This window comes from Astatotilapia calliptera, chromosome 19 (assembly GCF_900246225.1).
Source record: "Astatotilapia calliptera chromosome 19, fAstCal1.2, whole genome shotgun sequence".
Classification (NCBI taxonomy): domain Eukaryota; kingdom Metazoa; phylum Chordata; class Actinopteri; order Cichliformes; family Cichlidae; genus Astatotilapia; species Astatotilapia calliptera.
In genome coordinates, this window is record NC_039320.1 from 29242605 (window position 1) to 29270225 (window position 27621).

At 41.5% G+C, this 27621-nt stretch overlaps 1 protein-coding gene across 7 annotated transcripts in view; it reads right to left on the reverse strand.

Moving 5' to 3' along the window:
• Nucleotides 1-27621, reverse strand: part of nrxn3a (neurexin 3a) — a 208152-nt gene that overhangs the window by 97658 nt on the left and 82873 nt on the right. For all 7 annotated transcript variants that reach the window (XR_003270631.1, XR_003270630.1, XM_026151866.1 and 4 more), the window contains 2 exons: nucleotides 26144-26445; nucleotides 23039-23200 (listed from right to left, as the gene is read on the reverse strand). Coding sequence is in view for 5 of the 7 variants with exons in the window: in XM_026151866.1 (XP_026007651.1) it covers nucleotides 23039-23200; nucleotides 26144-26445 (464 nt within the window). In the remaining 2 variants the exon portion in view is untranslated. The remainder of the gene's footprint in view (nucleotides 1-23038; nucleotides 23201-26143; nucleotides 26446-27621) is intronic.

Genomic DNA, 27621 nt, shown 5'->3' on the forward strand with positions numbered 1-27621 from the left:
CCTCTGTTTGATTGGCAGGCTAGAGAAATCCTAAGTGAAAGAATACAAATAAAATAAAAAATAAAATTCAAAAAAAAAAAAAAAGTCAGTTAAAATGACAATCAATCTAATTGAAACAGTTGCATGTTATGGACTTGGCCTCAAGGATTCGTAGTTTAGATTTAAAAGCACTTAATGAAATGAATTCAGTCATTTTCCATTCCTTCTGCAGTTTGTTCCAGGCCGAGGGTGCTAAATGGACAAAAGCTCTTTTACCAAGTTCAGTTCGGGCAAATGGAACAGAAAGCAACAAGTAACCATGCGGACGAAGAGAATACCGACCAGCACGTTTCATTACAAACAGGCAGCAACCCAAGTATCGCCTTATATATAAAACTGTATAAATGAGAGTTCCTCCGACTTACCAAAGCAGGCCGTCCTACCTGAGAGTATAACTCACAGTGGTGAGTCTGAAATTTACAGTTAGTGATGAACCTCAGAGAAGCATGATACACAGAATCAACCATTCGAAGACATTGAGCAGAAGCATTCATATATAGAATATCACCATAATCCAGCACAGGCAAGAATGTTGCAGCAACAAGCCGCTTCTTTGTATTAAAAGAGAAACACAACTTGTTTTGAAAATAAAATCTCAGTTTTAACTTCAGGTTTTTCACAAGATTCTCTACATGTGGTTTGAAGGTAAGCGAGTCATCAATTAAGATTCCCAGATATTTATAGGTGTGAACCAACTCTTCAAGAGTGGTTACTGATGGGATTGTTTGGGCTCGTCTCCTTGATTTAGAAAACAACATGAGCTTTGTTTTGTCTGCGTTGAGAACAAGTTTAAGCTGAAGTAATGAGTGCTGGACAGCAAAAGAGGCTTTCTGCAAGGAGTCAGTGGCTTGGACAAGAGTTGAACCACAGCTGTAAATAACTGTATCGTCAGCATAGAAGTGGGATGGCCTAGATCTTCTGAAATCCCCTTTATTTTAGCAGTGTTGAGGTGGAGAACTATATTTGCATGTACAGGATTTTGAGCTGTACACTGCACACTGCACATGGACGTTGCCTTATCATCGATTCAAGCCGAAAACCCATTGAATGGTTTCAGCTGGATGGGCTGCACAATCCTTCAGGAGTCTTGTCACTCACCATCTGGGCCTGCTCCTTTCCCTGGACGCAGTCTCTGAGCTGTGCCCTTGCTTTGTTAGCTGAGAAGGATGGGGGCAGATGGTCAGATGTAGTGGATGTTGCAGTTGCAGTGGTGTTGGGGTTGTTGTGTGCAGGAGACAGAAGATAGTGGTGCTGGAGCAGCCTCTCAAGAGGTGGAGGCATAGAGGTGTCATTGAAACAGGAGCATCAGTTGAAGTAGTCCGAGGGAGGACAGATATTAAAGCACAGCAGGCATTCCTGCGTGGCAACCCATCAAACCAGCTATAAAACAGGTTGAATTGACTGGATTTGCACTCATTGATGGCTGCTCTTCTGTGAGTGACCCTTGATGCTCCCGATTTACTCTCTGCTTCTCTTTTATACTCCACCTTTGGCCGCATCTATCGCCCTTTCAGTTGGTGTTGAAAATACCTTCTTTATCGCTGACTTGAATGTCTGCGTTCCTGGTGAAGGATTTCTTTAATGTCCAGGGCTTATTCTTGGGAAAACAGCAAACAGTCCTTACTAGAATCAAAGTGTCCCTACAGAAGCTGATGTAGGTTGTGAAGGTGTCACAACCAGCACAGTCCAGTCTGTGCACTCAAAACAAACCCTGAAAGACTTGTTGGCCTCTGGTGATGATGTGTGAAAATTCCCTTGGTGCATAGTGCAGTCTAAGAACAACAGCAGTTCAATATCCTGACTGCAGATCACATCATTCACTGTAACATGTCTGACGTGACACAATCGATCATTTACAAGCACAAATCCAACCTTTGCTTTTGCTACTCATCTTCCGATCTCTATTTGTTTGCATAACAGTGCAAATAGAGCAAAAAATCAACAAAAAGGTAAAAACACAAATGCTAACAGAGATTTTAACCTTTGAAATGCATCAGAAAATAGACTGAGAGTTTGCTGCACGTAATTGAAAATGTCCTGAAATAGAAGAATGCACAAAATCATCACATTTTAAACGATGGAACTCATGAATGTTTGATATATGTGATGGAAGGATATATATGATTTTCCTCTGCTGATAGACTAAATCAGTGAATGAAGTTTGTATTAACAAGTTTAACAGCAGTACAGGATATTTAGTATCTGTTGAGTTTGTTGTCAAAGTACTGAAATTCTGTTGTTTAAACATGTAATGGTACTATTTCTCTGTGCATTTTGTTTAAAAAACAAAAAAGAAGTGATGTGTTGGACCCACATCATTTAATGATGTATGGTCCACAGCTGCAGTTCACTTTATCAGTCCCACAGACAGAAAATAAAACAACCCACAGAAATACAGTGTACATCTTTCTCCATAAGGCGTGTGTGCGACATACACTGTTTCTGCCATGGGCCAGTCTAAATGCTGTCAATAACAATGGGAGGACGGCGTCACGGAGGGGTGTGTGTGAGTAAATTGAAATCTGCTCAAGTGGAAAATTGAAGGCCTTTTTTCTCCTTCTAATTCTCTGGGCAGAAAAAAACACCCTCTGTCTGTCTATATTTTGGCCACATACATACACTAAACAAACACACCCTCTCCTCCATTTCATTCTCCTATATTAATGCTTCTGCTCTTGCTGGTTGTTCGGCTTCTGTTGGATTGTGGAAATGGAGTTGGAGTGGGTGGATTGGGGGGACTGGCTGAGATTATCATTAATCCATAAACAGACATTAGAGTATATCAAGTTGTCCCTTAAGGTGCAGAGAGACTAGATAGAAAACAGTCTGTCTCTCTTTTCATTTGTTGCCTTTCCTCCTCTTTTTGTTATATCCATCCTCCCCTTACTCACCCGAGCTACCTCATCCCCCCATCTCTCAGCAAGAAGCAGCCATTTCTTCTCCCACTCAGACTGAGCATAAATACCTAGAGCCGCTGAACAGGTCGATCATTCACTCCAAAATAAAAGCTTCAATAAAAATAGTAGTCCCTTCAAGCTCACTGACAACATGAAAGAAAAGGCCAAGTGAAAATTTGTCCCCTGAGACTAAGAAAACTTGCAGCATTTTCACATAAATACGAACAAAACCTGCATTGCTGCGTCAGTGCCTTACTGTTGTGATGGTGTTTCATCTTTACTCTTTTTATTATTACGAAAAAAGCTTTGAAGCACTTTATTATTGTAGCCCACTAACAGAAAAGAGACTGTTTGTTTTTTTTAAACCAATACAAAGCATTTAAATTGTGTTACATTGTTTATGAAACCTGAAAATGTATCAAAACTGTGCATCATTTTCTAATGAAAAGAAAGACAGCAAAGTTACTGTTATTTATAGGACTGTTTTTCCATCCACCAGATTACTTGTCTAAGGTTAAATTCACAGTTAGGCCTTCTTCCCTTGACATTACATTTTCGTTCATCTTGAATACCTAAATAGACACCTTTAAACAAAATAAATACAAATATTCTCACAAATATTTTGCAGCCCATCCAGGACATCTATGTATTTAGTATTTAGTATTTTAGTATTTATTTATTTATTGTCATTGTCAAGAACAATGAAATTGCGTTTGGGGCTTCCATACAACCCAAAAAAAGAAGAAAATAATAAATACCCCTTAAAACCCAAGTGTACATATTTAACCCAGTGTGACTCCAATGCAATAAGACAATCCTTAGCAATAATGTTCGTAGAAATTCAGACAAAGACCTGAGAAACATGACAAAATACAACAATGCAACCCATTCAATATTATTGTACTGTGAGATATGATATCAGATATGATAGTTATCTATTTAAGACCAGTTTTGGTGAGTGAAACTGATTGCATTTCACAAACTAATTACTTAGCTCTAGTTAGCAGGTATAATATGGCCGCAGCAGATGGCCCCGCCCCTCCCTGAGCCTGGTTCTGCTGGAGGTTTCTTCCTGTTAAAAGGGAGTTTTTCCTTCCCACTGTCGCCAAAGTGCTGCTCATAGGGGGTCATATGATTGTTGGGTTTTTCTCTGTATCTATTATTGTAGGATCTACTGTACAATGTAAAGCACCTTAAGGAGACTGTTGTTGTGATTTGGTGCTGTATAAATAAAATTGAATTGAATTGAATTAATATATACGTCTGTATTCATGATCACTGAGTTTAAAGATGAACAAACCTTTAAAAAAGTGTTTGTTCAGTATTGGTAAGAGAACCAGTATATGCCACATGTTTTGAGCACATATTGGAGTTTTTTTTAGCATCGTTTCCCGGAGGCTCACGGAGTTTCTCCACAAGAGCAATTACATCGATCCCTCAGTGCAGACAGGTGACATTCCTGGAGTACCTGGCTGCTTAGAGCACACAGCTCATTAGAGAAACCCGGGAGAACAGGGATGACTGTGGCTGGATTTGGCCAACGCATATGGATCAATTCCACACAGGTTGGTTGATCTTGCACTACACCGCCACCATGTCCCTGGTAAAATCAAGACCTCGTCCTGGATTATTGTGACAATTTCAGACTGAGGGTCACTTCTGGGGAAGTAACATCCAACTGCCATCGGCTGGAAAAAGGGAGAATAACTGGTTGCACCTCACAATCATGTCTTCCAGTGAAGAGTTTGGGGAAGCTTTTCGACACATCTCTGAACAACTCCACCACCATCCAGAAGTCCACCAAAGAACTGGATAGCTGGCTCACTAAGGTTGACAAGTCAGGCCTGCCAGTAGATTCAAGGCCTGGCTTTACCAGCACTCTATCCTACCGCATGTCCTGTGGCCTCTGCTTGTTTACTCAGTTCCAGTGTCAACTGTGGAGTCCCTCGGGAGGAGAATTAATAGCTTTCTGCACAAATGGTTGGGCTTCCCCCACTGCAGTGCAGCGCTTTATGGAACCAGTAACACCTTGCAGCTCCCATTTAGTAGTCTCACAGAAGAATTTAAGGTGGCATGCACTAGAGAAGTCCTTCAGTATTGGGACTCCAGGGACCAGAAAGTGTCAGCAGCGGGTATTGAGGTGAGAACAGAGAGGAAGTGGAGAGGAGAGAGAGGAGTGGAGGTGGCAGAGTCATACCTCAGGCAGAAGGAGCTGGTGGGGACGCTGGCCACCGGGACAGCTGGCTTGGGTATTTTCCCAAAGACCCAAATGGGGAAGGCCCGAGGGAAGGAGAGACACCAGCTAATTCAGGAAGAGGTCCGATTAAGTAAGACAGTGGGGCTGAGGCAAAGTGGGAGAACATCTTACAGCAAAAGGTAACCTGGACAAACATCACTGAGGCAGACCTCTGTCCATTTCCTTGTTCAGGCTGCATATGATGCCTTACCAATCCCAGTCAACCTCCATGTCTGTGTCAATAGTGAAACACCAGCATGTCAGCCATGCTCTGGAACGGGATCCTTGCAACACGAGTAGCTGAAAGTACAAAGTCCCTGCAGAAAGTCGCTACCGCTGGCACCGTGACCAGGTGCTGAAGGCGGTTTCAGAAAGCATAAGCAACACCATCACTCCTGGCAAACACCATATTGGCCAAAAGACAAGAATTGCATTTGTTAAAGCTGGAGAGGAGACCTGTCAGCAGCAAAGAATACGGTCAGGTCTGCTCTATACAGCCTCAGACTGCCAGCTGCAAGCTGACCTAAGGAAGCAGTTGAAGTTCCCTCAGCACATCACTGAAACATCACTTTGGCCAGACATAATTATTGTCTCAGAGGCAACAAAACAGCTTATTGTCCTCAAACTCACCATGTCCTGGAAGGAGCATATGGAAGAGTTAAATGAAAGGAAATGCGCCAAGTACCAGGAGCTGGTAGAGAAGTTCTGGGAAGGGGCTGGAAGGCGTAATATGAGCGAATACAGGTGGGCTGCAGAGCCTTTGCATGATGCTCACTCTGCAAAGTCCTAAACCAACTGGACCTAACAGGAGTGGCTAGGAAGAGGGCCATCTGGTCTGTATGTGAAGGCGCAGAGAAAGCCACAAGGTGATTGTGGATAAAGAGGGCTGGTCCATGGGTGGCTGCTGCTGGGACGCAGGCTGGGGTCTGATCAACCTTAGCTGGGTTGTCTGGGCGAGACTGTCTTATGTTGAAAGACCCGACACACCCCATTGAGCCCAGGTTACATCACTGATGATGCCTCTCAGCGCATCCAAAAAGGTATCTTGCACACACATATATGTGAACAAGTTCTTAATGTGGTTAATGTTTCCTCTCCTGTTGCACCCTTGCTGGTGAAAAATGTGATCATGTAGGTAGAGGAGAAGGGGGGTGTAACGGGGAGAAGGGGATAAGGATGGAAGGCGTAGCTGAGGATTTGACAAATTACTTTCAGGTCCTGCCACCTCTGAACAATAATACCAAAAAGGCATTTGAAAATATAAAGAGAGCTTTATCAACACACTGCAGATGCAGGCTGCAGGTTAACGCGAGAATGAAGCATAAGCAGACACTGATAGCAGACCGAGGAATACCTAATCATATCAGACATGTGATAAATACATAATATACACACAAGCATATATAAAAATGCTTGAGTATGTTTTAGTTTGACAGAGAGAAAATAATGAAAAATGTTAGACAATGGTTAGATGAAAGGAAACCATCAATGCAGTATCCCCTCCACCAGACTTCCACCGTGCACATCATTACACATGTATGCACACACGCACTTATCAGTGTCTGAGAAAAAACAACATAACACAATATTTAATTTACCTTTTAGATTGCCCGCTAATATAGCTACCACAATTTTCTGGTATTATTCACTAAGAAATACCACAAGATTGGAAGTAACACAATTTTCTCCAAGAAAAAAGAAAACAATTCACAGTAAAACATTATGTATGCTTTCAGAAGCTTACAACAAAGCAGCAATGATGCAAAGGTATACTGGAAAGGTTGGAAAGGCCCAGCTGCTTAAATCTTTTTGGTAGGAGCACAAGCTTTGTGCTAACCCTGGGAAGTGACCGCTGCAATAATGACAGACTCACTGTAAATAAAACCCTGTAATCTTACAGTAAGTTTTACACTATTTTTTAAATACATGAAACTCCTGTCAAATAGACTGTAAGTACACCTTCAAACAAACTGAATCATCTAAACTTTTTTTAGGTTTACATCCAATAAATTCACAATTGTGTGTGACATGACATCTTAATTTGTACTTGATATAATCTGGTGAGGGTAACTGCCTCACTAGATTGCATCTAGGATGAAACAGATGTTTGGCATTTCCACAAGGAGACTCTGTGGAATAGTGATGAAGTACAGGACAGTACTCAAAGAAAAAGTGAGATACCTATGGCGTTATTTTTGTGCCACTATTCTGAGCGCATGTAAAAACAATTTGCAGGTGCAAGTGTTGCATTTTGAGGAGAAATTTATTTTGAGCGAAGAAAAGCTAAATTTGAAATAAAAAAACTAAAAACTCGTTGCTGCGTGCAAAAAATGTATTTCAGTGTTTGCTATTATCCACACACACACACACACACACAACAGCAGCCCCTCTTGCTCAGTTTTTGCATTTGCGCTCGCTCGCAATGTGTTGCTCGCGCTCTCAACATTTCTGCCCGTGCGCGCTCAACTCTTTCTCTACACCGTTATATTTGTGCCACAGAAGAAGAAAAAACTACACAATTTATATGCCACAAATCCCACAAAACAAACACTGAAAGAAATTACAGAACTTCAACTCGACAGCATCATTAATAAAAAAAAAATACACAATTTATCTTACAGAGACTGCAATCTAAACACAATGACGAGTCTTAAACAGTACAAGTTTCTCATTTCTCATTACAGCAATTAAAGACTGGACAGGAAACATCACCAACAACTCTTACATCATAAATAACACCTTCAGACAATTTCATTATGAAATATATAAAGATATGATGATATATATGATTTCAAATAAACAGACAAGTTTATCAATAACATCACATTACTGTCACTGTCAAAGGAAGAGGCAGACATCTGAGACTCCCCACTGACATCCACAGAAGATGAGAGAGCAAAAATTGTCAAACAATAAAGCTCCTGATGGATGTCCCCCTGAAATTTCTGTCTCCGCTTTTTGTTAAAATGCCAGATGAAATTAAAAATAACCAGTTCATTCCATATCATGTGAATACAGCACTAATTTCAGACCCTATTCACTGCTCCAGTTACAGAGCTATTTCCTTAATTAACACGGACGTCACAATAATCAGCAAAGCTCTAACAACCCGCATTGAATCAGTTATCTCCTCTCCCATTCACCCAGACCGAACAGACATTCTTTAAATAATACACGTAGACTTTTCAACCTCGTACATCTCTCTCACCAAAGTAACCATAAAACAACGATCTTCTCAGAATGCAGAAGAAGCATTTGACAAAGTAAACGGCACATTTCTTATGGAAACACTCATTTATCCAATGGATCAAAACACTCTACAATTAAACATTGAACCATTAGCAGCAGCAATCCATCAGAACGTTAACATCACAGGCATTCACACCAATAATGTAACACATGAACTAAGTTTATATGCAGATGATGCACTCCTGTTCCCAACAAATCAGTTGAAGAACTAATCCAAATCATTAAAACATACTCCCAAATCATATACAAGATCAATTACTTGTTCACAATGATCCTTATTCAACCCACAACAGCTTTTTTTCACCACTCTGGACACAGTAATAACATCATTCGACTGAAAAAACAAAAAAACTCCCCAGGAGCATCTTCCTTGGAGGGTTCGACCCGGGGTTGCGGTCATGGCCTATTAAGGGCTCTGTTGGCTCTTAGGTGATGGTTTCCTCGTGGCTGCGTGCAGCGGGGCTAGGGGAGGGTCTGTGCTGACGGACATGGGTTAATGACCTGGTAGCCTGGCTGTCCCTGGGTGGGTCTGGGAGAGGTGTGAGGTTCTGGGGCGCTCCGTCTCTGGGCTGGGGCCCTGGCCGGGCCTTGGGGCTTGGGTCCTGGTTGGTGTGTTGCCGGGGTTGTGGGTGGGTGGGTGTATGGGGGCCCAGCCCTGGCGCAGGATGCCACCAGTGCATCGAGCCACGATGGGGGCTCTTCAACTGGTGGGGGAGGTTGTTACACCTTGCAGGAGCTCTCCTCTCTCCAGGAACTCACTCTGCAGGAGGGGGAGATACAGGAGAGGTGGAGGAAGCTCTCAGCCTGGGCGTCTATTGACTTGTGTAGTCTGGAAGATGAGTGGATGACGGGGTGGGTGCAGTTCTCTGTGGTGGGGTCGGGTGGGCTGTCCTGGGCTCTCTGCTGAACTGGGCCCCGGTCCGGATGGGCCTGGGCCCCCTTTCCCTGGCGGGTTGCAGAGTATGGGGGTGCCTACTGGGGTCAGCGGGGGTCAGCGGTCACTTGCCCCTCCCTTCCTTCCCTCCCCATCTCCAGCTGCCTCCCTCTTCCCGCTCCACCACAACCACCCACACATGCAGGGCCTTGGGGTAAAGGTGTGTCACCAGGGTGCAGGGGAGGCTACCCCCCCCCCCCCCCCCCCCCCCCCCCCCCCCCCCCCCCCGTCCCCTTCTGGCTGCTTCTGCCTCAATTTTATCCCACAACTTAGACATTCACATTACTCACACTCTCATTACACATACATATAGGATCTTGGGGGTGGGCACGATACACGGAGTCCAAAGTACCATCAGGGTGTACACCTCACCCCTGGCGTCGTTGCCCACCTCTCAATTTTAAATACACGTAGACATTGAGGGCCAGCAGGAGGGACCATGCGCTTACCTGCTGCTCTCTGGCAGGTAGCTCCATGCCCTCCTGGGTTTTAAATGCACCTTAGAACACACATGCATCAACACTACAATGAGCGGGTGGAGGGAGGTTTGGAGTCTTCTCTCACCCCCATTCTCTGCGGCCTGCTGGAGCGGGGGGGCTAGGAGGAGTTGGCCGTCCGACTGCGGTCTGGAGTGTGGAGCCTCCCTGCTGCTGCGGAGTCGGAGTCCCCACCGCAGGGAAAAGGGTAACACCACCTGGGTCTGGGTGCAGTTCCCCCCTCCAGGGGCAAGGGTACCTAGACCCGGTTTGTAGAGTACGCTTGGGGAGTGTGATCGTGTGTACAGCGTCTCTTTATGTCTGTCTCCACGTTGGTTGAGTGTGGAGTAAGTGCATATGAGAGCATGAGGGTGGGAATGGATGTTTGTATCTGTGTGTGCCTGTATGTCTGTGTCTATATGTCAGGTTGGGTGTCAGACGCCACCTCTCTGGGGACATCTCAGGCCCTCCAAGGTTTGGAGGCCTATCTCCCCCCACCACCACTTCCCCTGCCAGTGGCGGACTCCCTCAGACATCGGTGCGTTGGTGGTTCTTTGTGTCCGGGGATGGGCGTCCAGGTACACACCGGCTCACTCCTTGGTGGCTGCTTATCGGGGCCTGGAGCCTGGGGCTTGCTTTTTCTTTCTCAACACGTGATCCAGGTGATTGATAGATGTATTTTTTGTCTGTTTGTTTTGTTTGTTTTTTTGTTTTTTGCCCTTTATCCCCGTCCCTCTTCCCCGCTGTTTCTCTTTCCCTCTTTCTTTCTCCCCTTTCTTTTCCCCAGTCAAGTCTTTACCCGTATTTAGCAAGTGAAAATAAAATAAACAATAAAAGGTGAATCAAATAGACCATTACGGCAAGGCTGGGATGGTCAATTTGGTAAAGTAAATCCGTTGGGCATCTTTCATCACCTTTAGACAATAATTCTGATGCAAAAGAGCCAAACGGGACAGGCAAAAAAAAAAAGAAAGAAAAAACAAAAAACAAAAAAACTAAAATAAATAAATAATAAATAATAAAACTAACATTACACCAGTCAAAACTCTAAGGAGCCCTAGATGCACCAAATCTCCACCACTACTTAGTCAACCAACTACAACACCTCATCAAATGGATGCATTCAACCCATCACCTTCATCCATGGCTGGACATCGAACAATCTGATTGTAAAGACATATTAATCCAAAATCTACCATTCATCAACAATACAATTAGACATTACAACTGCTTTAAAAGGCCGCCAATAGCAACAACTCTGACAGCCTGGTGGAAGACGAGCAAAATCAAAAAGAACTCAAACACCCATATGGAACAACCCTTCAGTGCAAATGAATGACCCCTGGCAGGCATTAAATGGAAAGAAAAAGGCATCACACACCTCTGCCACATTTGTGATTAGAATCATTTCTTAACACTTCAACAGCTCATTGACAGGAAACAGTTTCTTCAGTATAACCTACTAAAACACTCCATCAAAGCAAAAATGAGTATCAATGACACTCAGCTAAGACAACTACCACTACTGGACAGCATCAACAAAACAGCGCAGACACAAACAGACTCTCGAAGCTAAATAAACTAATATTCTCTAATGATAATGCACCTCACACGCCAATCAACAAATGGGAAAAAGACCTGATATACCCCTCTGTCTGTTTACCTCGCAATCTGGAAGAACTAAACATAATGCAGATCAAAACAGCCCTGCTTGTGTCCCTGACTATCACCAAGAACAATACTGCCCAACTGGAAAAACAGGACAAAGATCAGCACATCACAATGGCTAGACCTCACACAACAATCATCAATACATAAGAAAACAATTTGAACATTTCATTCAAATATATTCTACAACTCTACAACTGAGCTGATGCCACAGCATTAGGGAAACAGGGTTTAACTAAAACAAGGAATATTGGGACCCCCCACCCCACCCCGGCCTAAAAACCCCCCCCCCCCCAAACAAACAGACAAACAAACAAACAAACAAACCAGGAAATAACTGCCAAGAGTTGAAAACAATGTAACCTAACATATAAGCCACATGTGTAACCCATATGTTTTTTGCTTTTGCTGGTTATTTAGTAAATCAGCAGCTCTGCCTGTCTGTACTGCTTTTGTTTTGTTTTGTTTTGTTTTGTTTTGTTTTGTTTTGTTTGTTTGTTTTGTTTTGTTTTGTTTTGTTTTGTTTTGTTTTGTTTTGTTTTGTTTTGTTTTGTTTTGTATGCACTACTTGGTGAATTAATGAAAAAAAAAGTTTTATTTCAGTCCAGTTCAGCTGGGATCATTTTTACTGCAGTCACAGAAATCCTAAACAGGAGGGAGAGAAGGAGTCCCACTGCATCACAGCACGTAAATATAAGAAAGTACGGTGGATTTAAGTAAACATGTTCTTGGTGTGTATAACTAACCTTGGTTCCAAACCAAGAACATCCTCCCATATCCCTAAGAACTACAATGCCGATACAAAAGCCAGAAGAGCTGAGAAAAAATCAAAAATAGTACAAATCACCCAGGACTCAATTTAATAGAGCATCAGTGGGGTACACTGGAACAATATCAGTGTATGGAGGCCTCGCTCTGCAACCCACATGACCCAAGATGCCAACAGATGGCACACACCACAGGACATCCCTCATGGTATTCCAAGTGCTGCTAAAAAAGTGCTAGATCGGCGATTGGGCTGCTTTTTGGGTATCGTCTCCAAAAGATTAGACTTTTTTCTGTAAGAATTCAGGGAGAGGTGAATTTAAACTTCCCTTGAAACTCGAAACCCCTGATATTCTAACATTTGTGAGGGGCAGCAAATCAAAGTGGCATCCTCCAGGCAGAGGATGAACTGAAGGGCTGCACCAAGAAGGTAAATAAGGGCGATTTGGATCCATGAATCATGCACATCACCAACTGTAGTACATCCTGAAAAGTTTGTAATAACTTCCCTTTTATAAATTCTACCACTGCAGTTCATATGATTAAGATATCCTTTTCCTTTGTTACTGCACATGCACCAACCAGCATGCTGCCTGCTGTAACCCACAATTTCCTTCAGGATTGATAAAGTATTTTTGATTCTGATATCCAATATTTCCTCCTGAAATAATCTGCAATGAATTCGACCAAAGACGACCCACGAATTGTTCAAAAAGTTGCAACCAGTGTTATCCATCTCTGGTTAGCTTTGGAACCTTTGACATCTATGTATTTAACGCCGTGACCAGGCTTCAGTCAGCGCTGGATCATTAGACTAAGCTCGTTAGTACAGGTAAGAAGATCGTGTGCTCTTTCAGATGCCCTTTTGGTTACCTTCTCTCTCCTTTGTTGTCTTTTGCACCTGGAGGTGGAGAGGAAAACACAGGAGCTGAACCACGAGCGGGGAATTAATGCACAAGTGCAGAGTGTCGCCTTTTTTCACATCGCCATACAGCACTATCGGGAGTCGGGAGAAATGACCACGGGGAGCCACGGCCTAAGGATTTCACACTGAACTGTCATTGTTTTTGCACTGTAAATAAATTTACTGTCTCATTGCAAAGGAGATCTGCGTTCAAGTCCGCTCCATCCACACTCGATGACAACACCAGATTAATTTACTGCATTATCTGGCTTGCTCTCACTCACAGTAGAGAATTGTCTACAATTATTAAAGACAAAATTATTTTTTTAAACTACATAAAATTGGGGAAAAAAACTTAAGTTCAGAAAGAATATAATAAATATAATATCAATGTGTAATATAGCTGTTATAACGTGATTAATTAGAGTAACAAAGACATATTTCCACTGGAAAATACTGTCATTGCTGATCCCATTCAGTGCTCAGTCTGTGAGCTCATCCTTTGTGTTTCTTTCTTGGCTACAGTACACGGGAAAGCCAGAAGCCTCCGTGTGAGTGGTTGAGGAGGTGTAATGACAACGACAATTATAGCAATTATGTGTTATTGTAGGCCATTATGTATTTTGTAGGTTTTGAGATGTAGGCTTTCTTTGTAATTGCTGGCTTATAAAAGGCATAAAAATAATAGTCCCCCCAGTTGCAGGAGCTACCACAGGCAACCAGTACCTGGTGCCATGGTAACAAAGCATTTATCCATAATGCTGCTCAGTGGATGGCGAGGACAAGAGCATCGGGAACAGGCAAATTAGCATTAATGGCAAGGAGTGGAGGACAAGAAGGTGCTGGACAGCAGACAGAGGGAGAGCTGGTGGGTACTACAGATATGTGGGTGGGTCTGTGATTAAGAGGTGGGCAGAATACAGAATGCATGTGACTTTATGTCTTTCCTGTAGTTCAATTCAATTCAATTTTATTTATATAGCGCCAAATCACAACAAAAGTCGCCTCAAGGCGCTTCATAGATACAGAGAAAAACCCAACAATCATATGACCCCCTATGAGCAGCACTTTGGCGACAGTGAGAAGGAAAAACTCCCTTTTAACAGGAAGAAACCTCCAGCAGAACCAGGCTCAGGGAGGGGCGGGGCCATCTGCTGCGATTGGTTGGGGTGAGAGAAGGAAGACAGGATAAAGACATGCTGTGGAAGAGAGACAGAGGTTAATAACAGTTATGATTCAATGCAGAGAGGTCTGTTAACACATAGTGAGTGAGAAAGGTGACTGGAAAGGAAAAACTCAATGCATCATGGGAATCCCCCGCAGCCTACGTCTATTGCAGCATAACTAAGGGAGGATTCAGGGTCACCTGGTCCAGCCCTAACTATATGCTTTAGCAAAAAGGAAAGTTTGAAGCCTAATCCTGAAAGTAGAGATAGTGTCTGTCTCCTGAATCCAAACTGGAAGCTGGTTCCACAGAAGAGGGGCCTGAAAACTGAAGGCTCTGCCTCCCATTCTACTTTTAAATACTCTAGGAACAACAAGTAGGCCTGCAGAGCGAGAGCGAAGTGCTCTAATAGGGTGATATGGTACTACAAGGTCATTAAGATAAGATGGGGCCTGATTATTTAAGACCTTGTATGTGAGGAGCAGGATTTTGAATTCTGGATTTAACAGGAAGCCAAAACAGGAGAAATCTGCTCTCTCTTTCTAGTCCCTGTCAGGACTCTTGCTGCAGCATTTTGGATCAGCTGAAGGCTTTTCAGTGAGTTTTTTGGACTTCCTGATAATAATGAATTACAGTCGTCCAGCCTGGAAGTAATAAATGCATGAACTAGTTTTTCAGGATATTTCTAACTTTAGAGATGTTGCACAAATGGAAGAAAGCAGTCTTACATATTTGTTTAATATGTGCATTGAAGGACATGTCCTGGTCAAAAATGACTCCAAGGTTCCTCACAGCGTTACTGGAGGCCAAGGTAATGCCATCCAGAGTAAGAATCTGGTTAGATACCATATTTCTAGGCTTTTCAGGGCCGAGTACAATAACCTCAGTTTGATCTGAATCAAGAAGCAGAAAGTTAGCGGCCATCCAGGTCTTTATGTCTTTAAGACATTCCTGCAGTTTAACTAATTGGTGTGTGTTATCTGGCTTCATGGACAGATAGAGCTGGGTGTCATCTGCATAGCAGTGTAAATGTATGCTATGTCTTCTAATGATACTGCCTAAGGGAAGCATGTATAATGTAAACAGAATTGGTCCTAGCACTGAACCCTGTGGAACTCCATAATTAACCTCAGTGTGTGAAGAGGACTCTCCATTTACATGCACGAATTGGAGTCTATTAGATAGATATGATACAAACCACTGCAGCACAGTACCTGTAATACCTACAGCATGTTCTAATCGCTCTAATAGGATATTATGGTTGACAGTATCGAACGCTGCACTGAGGTCTAGCAGGACAAGCACAGAGATGAGTCCACTGTCAGAGGCCATAAGAAGATCATTTGTAACCTTCACTAAAGCTGTTTCTGCGCTGTGATGAGCTCTGAAACCTGACTGAAACTCTTCAAATAAACCTCTGCAGATGATCTGTTAGCTGTTTGACAACTACTCTTTCAAGGATGTTTGATATAAAGGAAGGTTGGAGATTGGCCTATAATTAGCTAAGACTGCTGGGTCTAGAGATGCTTTTTGAGTAAAGGTTTAACTACAGCCAGCTTGAAGGCCTGTGGTACATAGCCGATCATTAGAGATAGGTTGATCATATTTAAGATCGAAGAATTAATTAATGGCAGGACTTCTTTGAGCAGTTTTGTAGGAATGGGGTCTAAAAGACACGTTGATGGTTTGGAGGAAGTAATTATTGAAGTTAACTCAGAAAGATCAATTGGAGAAAAAGAGTCTAACTTAACATCAATGGTACTAAGAGTAGCTGTAGATAATATTACATCTGTGGGATGATTATGGGTATTTTTTTCTCTAATGGTTAACATTTTATTTGTGAAGAAGTTCATGAAGTCATTACTAGTTAACGTTAAAGGGATGGTTGGCTCAACAGAGCTCTGACTGTTTGTCAGCCTGGCTACAGAGCTGAAGAGAAACCTGGGGTTGTTCTTATTTTCTTCAATCAGTGATGAATAGTAAGATGTTCTGGCTCTGTGGAGGGCTTTCTTATAAAGCAGCAAACTATTTCTCCAGGCTAAATGATGATCCTCTAAATTTGTGACACGCCATTTCCTCTCCAGATTACGAGTCATCTGCTTTAGGCTACGTGTTTGAGAATTATACCACGGAGTCAGGTACTTCTGATTTGAGACCTTAGTTTTCACAGGAGCTACAGTATCCAGAGTCGTACGTAGTGAGGAGGAGAAATTATTAACAAGATGATCGACCTCTGTTGGAGCAGCGTTCAGATAGCTGCTCTGCTCTGTGTTGGTACAGGGCACATTCATTGAGGAATGTACCACTGAACGACACAGGAAATGATTCCTGCCTGTGACCTTCTCTCTGTACAATTCATCCAGTTAAAGTACAAGTACACGCTACAATAGTTACACTATTAATATCTGCACATCCTCTTCAGAGAAAATTACAGTTAATGTGATAAAAAGGACACCTCATTGTCAATCTTATCTATTTAATTTTGTGTAATATACTGGGATATTTATAATTAGAGCCATTTGGATTTATTAGAGCTATTTTGTTATCATTTGTAACATTTTTATATATTGTAATATTCAATTTAGTTTAGGGTCTGTTGTTGCTGTCTGGGAGCAACTGTGACCACATCATTTCTTCTGGGATTAACTAAGCATTCTGATTCTGATAAACTGTAGTCAACAGGATGTATGAAATGATTATATATATATATAATAAAGAAATGACCTGTTTTGAAAGTGTTTTTGTTGTTTTACCTACATTACACTCAATCCAGTTCTTTTTAGCTACTTAAAGTATTTTTATAGAAATGTAATGCGTTGTTTGTTGTAATTTCTGCTGCCCTCTTGGCCAGATCTCTCTTGGAAAAGACATTTTTAATTACACTTTGTTACCCATATAAATAAAAGCTATATAAAAGCCTTTTCGCCAACAAAGTATTTACAGCTTCTGCATTATAGCAGGAATGATGTTTCTGGCTTAAAATAACTTAAAATGCTACAGAGGCTTTCACGAAAGATATGTTTGACAAGTGTTTCACAGGTTGTAAGACAACAAGTCATTTAAATAAAATATAGTGATGGGATTTCCAGCTCATTTTAGAGAGCCGGCTCTTTTGGCCCCCAACCAGCTCTAAAGGTTGTTTTGTTGCTTTAATTAATTTATTACTAACAACAATATAAAATTATGCACAAAATGAATTACTAATGTAAAAAAAAAGTGTTTTTATTTATATATGTTTATATATAAATATATGCGATGGCCCCTAGAGACAAAACACGTACAAACTCCAAAACACATTTCTAGCATGAACTGAACTGATAACGACTGTGTTGAGTTTGTTCTTCCCATTCCATGCAAGGCCACCTGGGTTGGCTGGAAGACTGTTTACTTAGCCTGGCAGGGCGAAGGACACTGTCTCAGCTGAACTATGGACACGCACACACATACATATACATATACTGATAAGCACTCACTGACGCATCACCCTCCCTACCCTGGATCCAACGCCACCTCCAACGCTTACCTCCCCTCTGATGTGGACATCGGGTCAGTTGGATGCGCAGTCAAAAGATTGCAGCGGTCCCAGATCAGATGTACACACTGGAACACTTTCCCTTGTTGCTTGTCTGTGTTTATTGTGCTATGGTGTGTGCTTTTTTTGTGCAGAGGAGTTTTTTTGTTTCCTGTTCTCGTGCTGTCCTGCCATGGAAGCACAGCATGAGTGGAGGTCTCTTTTTTTTTCCTCTTGTACCTTCCCGTTGTTATGTACCTTTCAGTGTTTTTCTGCAACGCTACCGATCTCCGACTTGTAATCCCATGTGATGTCTGTGTTATGTGTGTAAGGTCGGGTGGGGGGTCCCAACCTGCATGTGACAAATAAAGCTTTGATTGATTGATTGAACTTTCAAAACAGAGCTACCTAGATCACTTAAATTACACAATTGAAAGCATATGTGTATTGTTCGTGTATTTATACACAAACACTCACATATATTGAAATAATTAAAAAAAAAATGTTCATTTACCTGTTACTACCACACACCAAATCCGGTCGTTGGTACTTGCTGGCTTGTGTAGCCACTAGGTAACAAAAGCTCAACACTGCCCCCTAGCACCCTGGAGCACTTCTTCGGAGCTTGTACGTGCTTTGTCTCTAGGGGCCACCGTAAATATACTTTTATTTATTCACTCCACATAAAATGTAATAAATAAATCATATAATACAAAAAACAACTGTTTACATTTCAACTTTTAACTATTTAAATTTTCAGTTTCTTTCCTTTTACACAAATTTAAAGTGAAACAACACAAAACGCTGCAAACCACAACACAATTAAATATGAATATGAAAAAATATGAAAACAAACAGAAGATGCACACTCTCTGTCATATGGACCTGCATGAATAAACTTTCTGAATCCTTTATCATCTGCAACTAAAAATACTTGTGGATGATTACTATACCTTTCTAATCCCTGGCTCTCTTTCTCTCTCTCCCCCCCGGTCTGTTCCTGTACTACTGCGAGTGTAGCGCAAAGCACAAGGCTTGCGTGTGGAGTGAAGTAGGAAAAAAGTGAGAGAGGGTGAGAGAAAGAAGAAAAAAAAAACACGGCTCCCAATAAGGATCCGGCTCACGTCGTTCACTTCAAAGAGTCGGCTCTAAAAGCCATTTCGTTTCGCGACCGACACATCACTAATAAAATAAAGGCAAAAACTTTTTGGCAAAAACCAGAAATCATTTTTAGGCAGATGATCACTTTTTGGCACCATCAGCTTAAACGGCCAGCACCGACTCCTCAGGCTCCACTTCTAAGTTTTCGGTTCTTCGTACAGTGGGAAAGCTGAACAATGTGCAGAGTGGCTGCTTTCAAGTAATATTTAAATATTTTAAATATGAGGGAAAGATGAGGTAAAAAGGTAGTTGCATGTGCTCAGATGTTTCTTTTGTGCACATGCAGGTACATATCCCTGTCTGCAACTGGACACTTCTTATGTTCTTGGAAACTAAGACTGTGATATTTGTCCGTTACTCTCATGTATAATATCACAGGAACAACGTTTTCTTGTCTCTCTAGGTAGTGAATGGACCTATGGGTCTGTGGGACCTTGCACACGGAAATGTAAAGAAATATATGAAGAGACAATGTAAAATGATTCTACCAGCAAAGGTTATAGAGCAAAACATAGCTTGGAGTATATTTTAGTTGTGCCAGTTACAGCTCTTGATCCGTTACTGCAGGAGTTACACTATTTGTTGACCATTCCATTTGTTCTGATCACCTTTAACAGCTATTCTTCTCAAAAGCCATAGTGTTCATGTTTAGAGTCGGTTCAAGTGGTGCGCAAATCTGGTCCTTCAGCTAAAGCCTTTGCAAAACATGGCCCCTGACTACAGCTTACAAAAGAAACTTGCTGTTGACCAATACAACGCTCACATTAGCAAAGAAACTCCACCAAATGATTGTGGACCGTACCAGTGTTTCCCACCCTAAATCAAAACTGGAAGTAGTTAATGTTCCTGCACGTCCTGTGGATGTACAGAAAAGGGAAATAGTAGCAAACCTCAGGCAGAGATGCTCAAAGATAAATCAACCACACAGTGCTAACTGCTTTTGGTTAAACTGCTGATCTGCCTGTTTCATAAAATTCTTCAAATCATGTTAAAAACAGCTTCAGCTTTGTGTTCAGAGTATTGTGTGCTTAGTATCATGAGCACTTTATGACTTAAGAGTCGACCATATATCCTAATAAAGAGGTTGCTTTAGTTTGCACTGAAGACATAACTGATGCTTATCCACTCCACTCTTATACTGATGTCTGTACACTGTGGTCGACGTATGGTTACACTGAAAAGCCATATTATTGTCTAAGGTATGTAATGTTATTTTTCTTTCTGACTAACCCTATAAAATACACACACAAAATGCACTTATGGCTGCAACATATATACCTTATATTGTGTGTGCATCCAATTTCTGTTAACTCGCAGTTAAGTGAGTTAACAGAAATTGCCTACATCCCTAATACAGAAACGTACTGTAGTTAAAACTATTTGGTCCTTGTGCATCCCACATCGTTTACATGTAAAACTTGATTTATAAAGCTATATGCAGCCACACTGAGTTAACAATTCAAGATGGCAACAGTGAACATAGGTTAAATGTTTAAGCTCTCCTGCCACTCAATAAAAAAGCACTGACACATCTGTGTACATGTCTCAGCACTGACTTCAAACACACACAAAAAGCACTGATCTATATTGCTAGTAAAGCCTTGTAAAGCTAGTAAGACCACTGATCAGTGGCCATGAGAACCATTCACAGAGAGTTGGGCTGCAATCACAATCACAGCAGACAACATAAGGCTTCAAAATAATTTAAAAGAACTAGTATGCAAAATATAAGTAGACATAATAGCAGAAATTTACTGTAGTATTCATAATTAATTTCATAATCATTAATTAATCATTCATAATTATATTTCCATTACTGTATAATCAGTTGGTATCACACCAACAGTCAGCACAGACAGACTGCTCAAGGAGGTAGAGCTGAATTATGACTTTCCAAGGTATTTATTATTATTATTAGTGTAACATGAGGCTTCATACCTACATATCGAGTGCATCCTGTTCCATGTTAGTGGCCAGTGAGCCAAACCATTACAGTGATGGCCACTGAAGCATCATCTTTGTGTCTGTGACCCGATGTCTGAGGCAGTTTGATGTGACGACCTGAGGACGTCCTTTACACTGTAATACTGCGGGCTGTGTTCTGCTGTTGTTACCTTATGCTTTGATCCTGTGTTTTCTGATGGAGAATAAAGGTTTTGATGATTTGGTTTATTTGTGAATTTGTGTGTCTGTCTGTCCCTGTGTGTACTTGTCGAGAGTGGTTAGTACAGAGAACTGCAAACATGACCAGCGTGACACAGAGCAGGAAGTAGGCCAGAAGGGGATTAAATAACTACTGTGCCCCCCCATCCCCCACCCCCTTCTCCTTGCAGACATATGTGTATTCTGTGTGTGTGTGTGTGTGTGTGTGTGTGTGTAGTTGGTGAACACTGACAGAGAAAGCCAAGCCCCCACTGCCATATTACTCTTCCTCCAGTTAGTGCTGTGGTATGACATCACCTTAAGCAAACAATATTTGCAAGTGTATGTGACAAATACGCGTGTGTGTGTGTGTGTGTGTGTGTGTGTGTGTGTGTGTGTGTGTGTGTGTGTGTGTGTGTGTGTGTGTGTGTGTGTGTGTGTGTGTCAGTTTTTCTGTCTATTCTGCAAAATGTACCAGTAATCTACAATTTAATCATTTTTTATATAGTACCAAATCACAACAACGTTTCCCCCGAGAAACCTTGTTGTAAGGTGAAGACCCCACAGTAACACAGAGAACACGGCAACAATCAGACAACTGCCTTTGTGCAAGAATTTGGCAACAGTGAGAAGGAAAAACTCCTTTTTACCACAGCACAGTCAGACTCAGGCAGGGGCTGCAGGGTGAGGGAGGGAGACAGTACAAAAGACACGCTGTGGAAGTGAGAGAATGTGAATTGAGATGACTGAAGAAAAAAAAACACTCAGTGCATCACGGGAACTCCAGGCAGCCTCGGCTTACCAGAACTGATCCAGCCCTAACTATGCTTTACCAAAAAGGAAAGTTTCAAATTTAATCTTAAAAGTAGAGATAGAAGAAGGACCTGAAAGCTGAAGGCTCTGCCTCCCATTCTACTTTTAAAAGCCGAGGAACCAGCTGAAGGTCTGCGAAACTAACTGTTAAACGAAAAAGGGGGTTGGGGGGAGCTTTTAGTTAAGCTGATAATAATGAATGACGATACTCCAGCCAAGGAGTAACACTTGCATAAACTAGTTTTTCAGCATCACTCTCAGGCAGGATATTTCTCACTTAGAGATGTTGTGCAAATGCAAGAAAACACCTTCTAAAAGTAGCGGCGATGCTCTCTCTGTCTTGAACTTTATATTTGAAATAAAAGCAGTTATCCTGTTTATAAACAAGATTTGTTGCTTACACAGAGGGAAACAGGAGTAGATGTAGATGTTCGTCCCCCTGGTGAAATGAAAGCAAACTGGAAGCAAGATTTTGATTTATTACAACCTTTAAAAAGACTCTTAATACAAAAATTCCTAAATGTAAAAAAAATTAAAAAGAAATATGTGTTAAAGTGCATTTTGTACACACTGGTCTTGCAATGCAAACACATTTAAGAAGACTGGACTTAATTAAAAGCAGGAAATGATGTCATCAGAATTATGGCTAATATAGCAGTCAATTAAGTGTGCTCCTTAAAAGTGCTACTGCTATTTCATTTAGTGACAGAACTTCAGTGCTCTGCTCTCTGTAGGTCAAATATATCCAATCTGTAACTAACTGACTTTAACTAAATGTTAATAACATGAAAGTAAAGCTTCAAAACTACGTCTGCTTCTTCCAACAGCATTCAGATTTAAGAACTACGACTACATGTTGTTGGTCTCTTTTGTCATGAAACTCAATGATCCCTGAAATCTAATCTTTAGTCTAAAAAACAAAATAGAAATTAATTATTATGTGAACATGGAATCCAATAAACAGTCCAAAAAGCCAAAACTGAGGTTTAAGGTCTTTAAAAATTGCATTCTTCTGATGTCCAGCTTTAAATAATGTATTTGCATAGTAATCAAACTGAACTGTAAGCGAGGTATTTACCTCCTTGAGACAGCCCATGAAGTTGTTGCTAACTGGAGAACCAGGCAGGTCAGCTGTGCTGGGGCTCCCACCCACATAGAAGAAGTCATCGGAGCCCAGCATGGTGTAATCTTCCTGGGTGTAGCCTGTAGTTGTCAGAATCCCATCCACTGATATTGTCACCTGGCAAAAAGGAGTAAAAGCAAGGTGAGGCAGAATTGTTTTGTTTTGAGTGTAAGATAGAGCGGTTGCTGCTATTTGAGAGCACACTCAGGTGTTTAATTATAAATGCCAGACCTGGTTTATCTGTGTTACTGATGACATGAGACAGATGATGAGAAAATTGTGCCAGACCATTTGATTTCTCTCTTTTTTTCAGTTAGTAAATTTCTGTTTGATTGAATATTTCTTTTTTGAAACGATGTTTCTTATATCACTAGATTTGTGGATTCATTTGTGGATTGAGCATCAGAGTTGAGAATGTGGATTAGCACAAGACAAACTTGCCAAATCTTCTCTGCCAAGGCCAAACAGCTTATTCTGTGACTGACTCTTGTGCTGAGCTTCTGTTACCCCAGGTGCAGAGCTGACAATCCAATGCCTGATGGGCACTCGATTAGGAGCACCTATGATCATGGACCTAGTGATCAGTTGATATCTGCTCACATCTGACTGAGGGCCAGTGCTACAGGGCATCATCAAGCTAGTGTATCGAAAGCCAAGATTCATATAGCAGAGGATGTCAGAGGTGTGCCAAAATGATAACACAGGAAGAAAGTGGTTTGAGCCGAGGTTTGCAGGATGATATGGCTGGTGGCTCTCTACCCATTAAAATTTGTGAGAGACTGAACAGTCAATCTCCAGACTCTAGAGCAGCCATGACTGTCCTTTACTGTGTACTATGTACATATGGATGTACTATGGAACCTGCACATGTGGAGGAACATTATGTGCAGCAATGAGTCCAGATTCTGTCTACAGCAGTTGGATCATATGGTGATTGTTGCACTGATAATAGATAACTGCTTTTAGCGGAGGCAGTGTGATGTGTCGGACGTCATCTCCCTCACTGATAATAAAGGCTTGTCATCATTGGAGGGGAGGCAACTTCAATGCAGGGAGATAGCGAGATAACATCTGTAACCAGTGGCTATGTATGGTTCTTCCACATGATACTGCGGCCCTGTTTGTCAAATGGATCGACTGTTAAATTCCCAACATGTCTTGTTTCTTCAGACTTCAATCATCCGATGACACCAACCAAGAGTCAATAGCACAAAGCTGCTTGGCATTGGCAGAGAAGATTTTCTCGGGTGCAGCTCAGATACTCAACTCTGCTGCTCAACCCACAAATCAAATTTCCCTACAAATGTGGCACCATTTAAACAGGCTTATCAACAGTTTAAGGTTTGCCAAGAAGCACTGTTACAACAAAGAAATAATTGATCAATCACTTTTTGTGCTAAGTTTGCTGTCTGTGTAAAATAGTAAAACAATATGTTAACTGACTGGATTTAGCTTCAAGCAACAAAAACATGCATTAATATTCATATGTAACTAGTAATCAAGCAAGCAGATGATTTGATTTTCTGTTGCATGTAAATATATATAATAAATATAGAAAAGAAAATAATGAGGATATTGTGGCAACCAAGAGCAGATGAAACCAACCAACCAACAGGAAAGAAATGCTGAGCGCACAGAATCAAAGAGTGCAGGCCACATCGCAGGACATGGGAAAATGTAGTAATATTGTAATAATAAGGAATAAAGTAATATTGCTGTGAGGACCTCTGGTTCTACTGGTAAGATTTATGGTTTAAAAAGATGTTACCAGAGAACTCTACACTTAAATCTTCCAGCTGCATGTCTTGCATGCCAATAACTCAACTGCCAAAGCATGTAATATATGAAAGGAAAACCAATGAACCTGGAGTTTGACTTTGTAAATCCAAAATATCATCATCATCATCTGTGATCCTTTTTGAGCTTATTTCATAATTAGCAGAAGAATTCTTAAGATATGATCAAAAATGTGTTTTCAAAGGTCACGTTGATCTTCGACCATCAAAGGAGAACATTTGTGCCGAAGTTGAAGAAAATAGTATTAGATTAGGCAAGCCTCCAGCTGCTTCTTTAGCATGCTAAAGCTCACGTCCAGCTCAGGTAGTGTTGTTTCCAGAGAGATACATTTTCTTTGAAGACTCCTTTTCTCGTATTTACAAGTCTGTACAATCAGTGTGTAATTACCTCAAAGCCAGTACTCTTACTGCAACGGGTACTTATCTATTATGCTCCTGCATCCTGCTCTATTTCATATTTTCCATATAATTTTACGGGATATAAACAGTATACAGTAAACTATTATCTGAGTTGTAATGTGGATTAGTCTCTGTTTCAGCTTATAGCTTTCCTTACAGTTTTTCTGTTACAAGATTTGCCATTTGGTTATTATACCACATAGGTGAACATTCAACATAAACGGGTCGATGTCAGCCTAGTCTTAATCAGGTTGATGTTAAGAGGTTAACAAGAAATTCAAAAATGAAAAACAAGTTAATTTAAAACAAAAGGAAGAAGAGACTAAAAGGAAAATGAAGAAGTGAGCAAAGGAGCCAAAGAAAGCCTAGATCAGAAGAGCAAAATGAACCTGCTCCCTTGTTTTTAGAGGAGTGCTATCTAAGGGTACAAAAGGCAGAAAAGAGGAAAGATCGAAGTACACAGCAAACCAAAAAGACGATAATAAGAATGATATCTACCATACAATGGAGTTTGTTTATCACACCATATCCAATGCCTGTTTGCTTTGCAGAAAGATGGGGTGGGTAAGACAAGTTTATATGACTGAACAGAGGCTTTGTTCATACAAAGTATATCCGTTGATAAAAGTGGCAAAGGACAGAATCAGGGATGAGTGTAAAAACTACCCACAGATGCATTCATGACTTAAACTCATAAGTAGCTTTGTTGCTTCCTAGTGGCAGTCAGCAGGATAACTAACAGCCCGTTTGCAGCTGTCAGTGTGCTGTCGTCCTTATGTTCTACAAGGTATATTCAGCTGCTGTTGAATAATCCTGACCAAAACACTGACATGTTCATATCTTAAAGTACACCTGTATGCCTTACCTGCCGGAGGTTGCGGGTCACTTTGACATCGTGCCACGAGTTGTCATTAAACTTCCCATTGACCGGCTCCACAATGGCTTCAAAGGCTCCAGAGCCCAAGTTGATAACGAGGGAGACAGCTCCGTCCTTTAGCGCCAGATTGACATAGTCAGCTGACTTGCCGGTGTGAAGAATAAGGCCGTTCCGCTGCCACGTCTTAAAGGAGAGTGTAATTTCATCGCTACTGCTCTGGATTGGGTTCTGGGAGAGATCGTAGCAGAAGTACTCTGAGCCACGGAAAGTCGCCACATTCTCTTCTCTTGCTATAGTAAGAAAAAAAGATTGTAGTGAAGAATATGTTTCAATAAAGGTTAACATCTTAATCTTTTTTACATTATATAACATATAATATAATGAATATATATACAGTGGGGCAAAAAAGTATTTAGTCAGCCACCGATTGTGCAAGTTCCCCCACTTAAAATGATGACAGAGGTCAGTAATTTGCACCAGAGGTACACTTCAACTGTGAGAGACAGAATGTGAAAAAAAAAATCCATGAATCCACATGGTAGGATTTGTAAAGAATTTATTGGTAAATCAGGGTGGAAAATAAGTATTTGGTCACCTCAAACAAGGAAAATCTCTGGCTCTCACAGACCTGTAACGTCTTCTGTAAGAAGCTTTTCTGTCCCCTACTCGTTACCTGTATGAATGGCACCTGTTTGAACTCATCATCTGTATCAAAGACACCTGTCCACAGCCTCAAACAGTCAGACTCCAAACTCCGCCATGGCCAAGACCAAAGAGCTTTCGAAGGACACCAGGAAAAGTATTGTAGACCTGCACCAGACTGGGAAGAGTGAATCTACAATAGGCAAGCAGCTTGGTGTGAAAAAATCAACTGTGGGAGCAATCATCAGAAAATGGAAGACATACAAGACCACTGATAATCTCCCTCCATCTGGGGCTCCACGCAAGATCTCATCCCGTGGGGTCAAAATGATCATGAGAACGGTGAGCAAAGATCCCAGAACCACACGGGGGGACCTGGTGAATGACCTGCAGAGAGCTGGGACCAAAGTAACAAAGGTCACCATCAGTAACACACTACAACGGCAGGGAATCAAATCCCGCAGTGCCAGACGTGTTCCGCTGCTGAAGCCAGTGCATGTCCAGGCCCGTCTGAAGTTTGCCAGAGAGCACATGGATGATACAGCAGAGGATTGGGAGAATGTCATGTGGTCAGATGAAACCAAAGTAGAACTTTTTGGTATAAACTCAACTCGTCGTGTTTGGAGGAAGAAGAATACTGAGTTGCATCCCAAGAACACCATACCTACTGTGAAGCATGGGGGTGGAAACATCATGCTATGGGGCTGTTTTTCTGCCAAGGGGACAGGACGACTGATCCGTGTTAAGGACAGAATGAATGGGGCCATGTATCGTGAGATTTTGAGCCAAAACCTCCTTCCATCAGTGAGAACTTTGAAGATGAA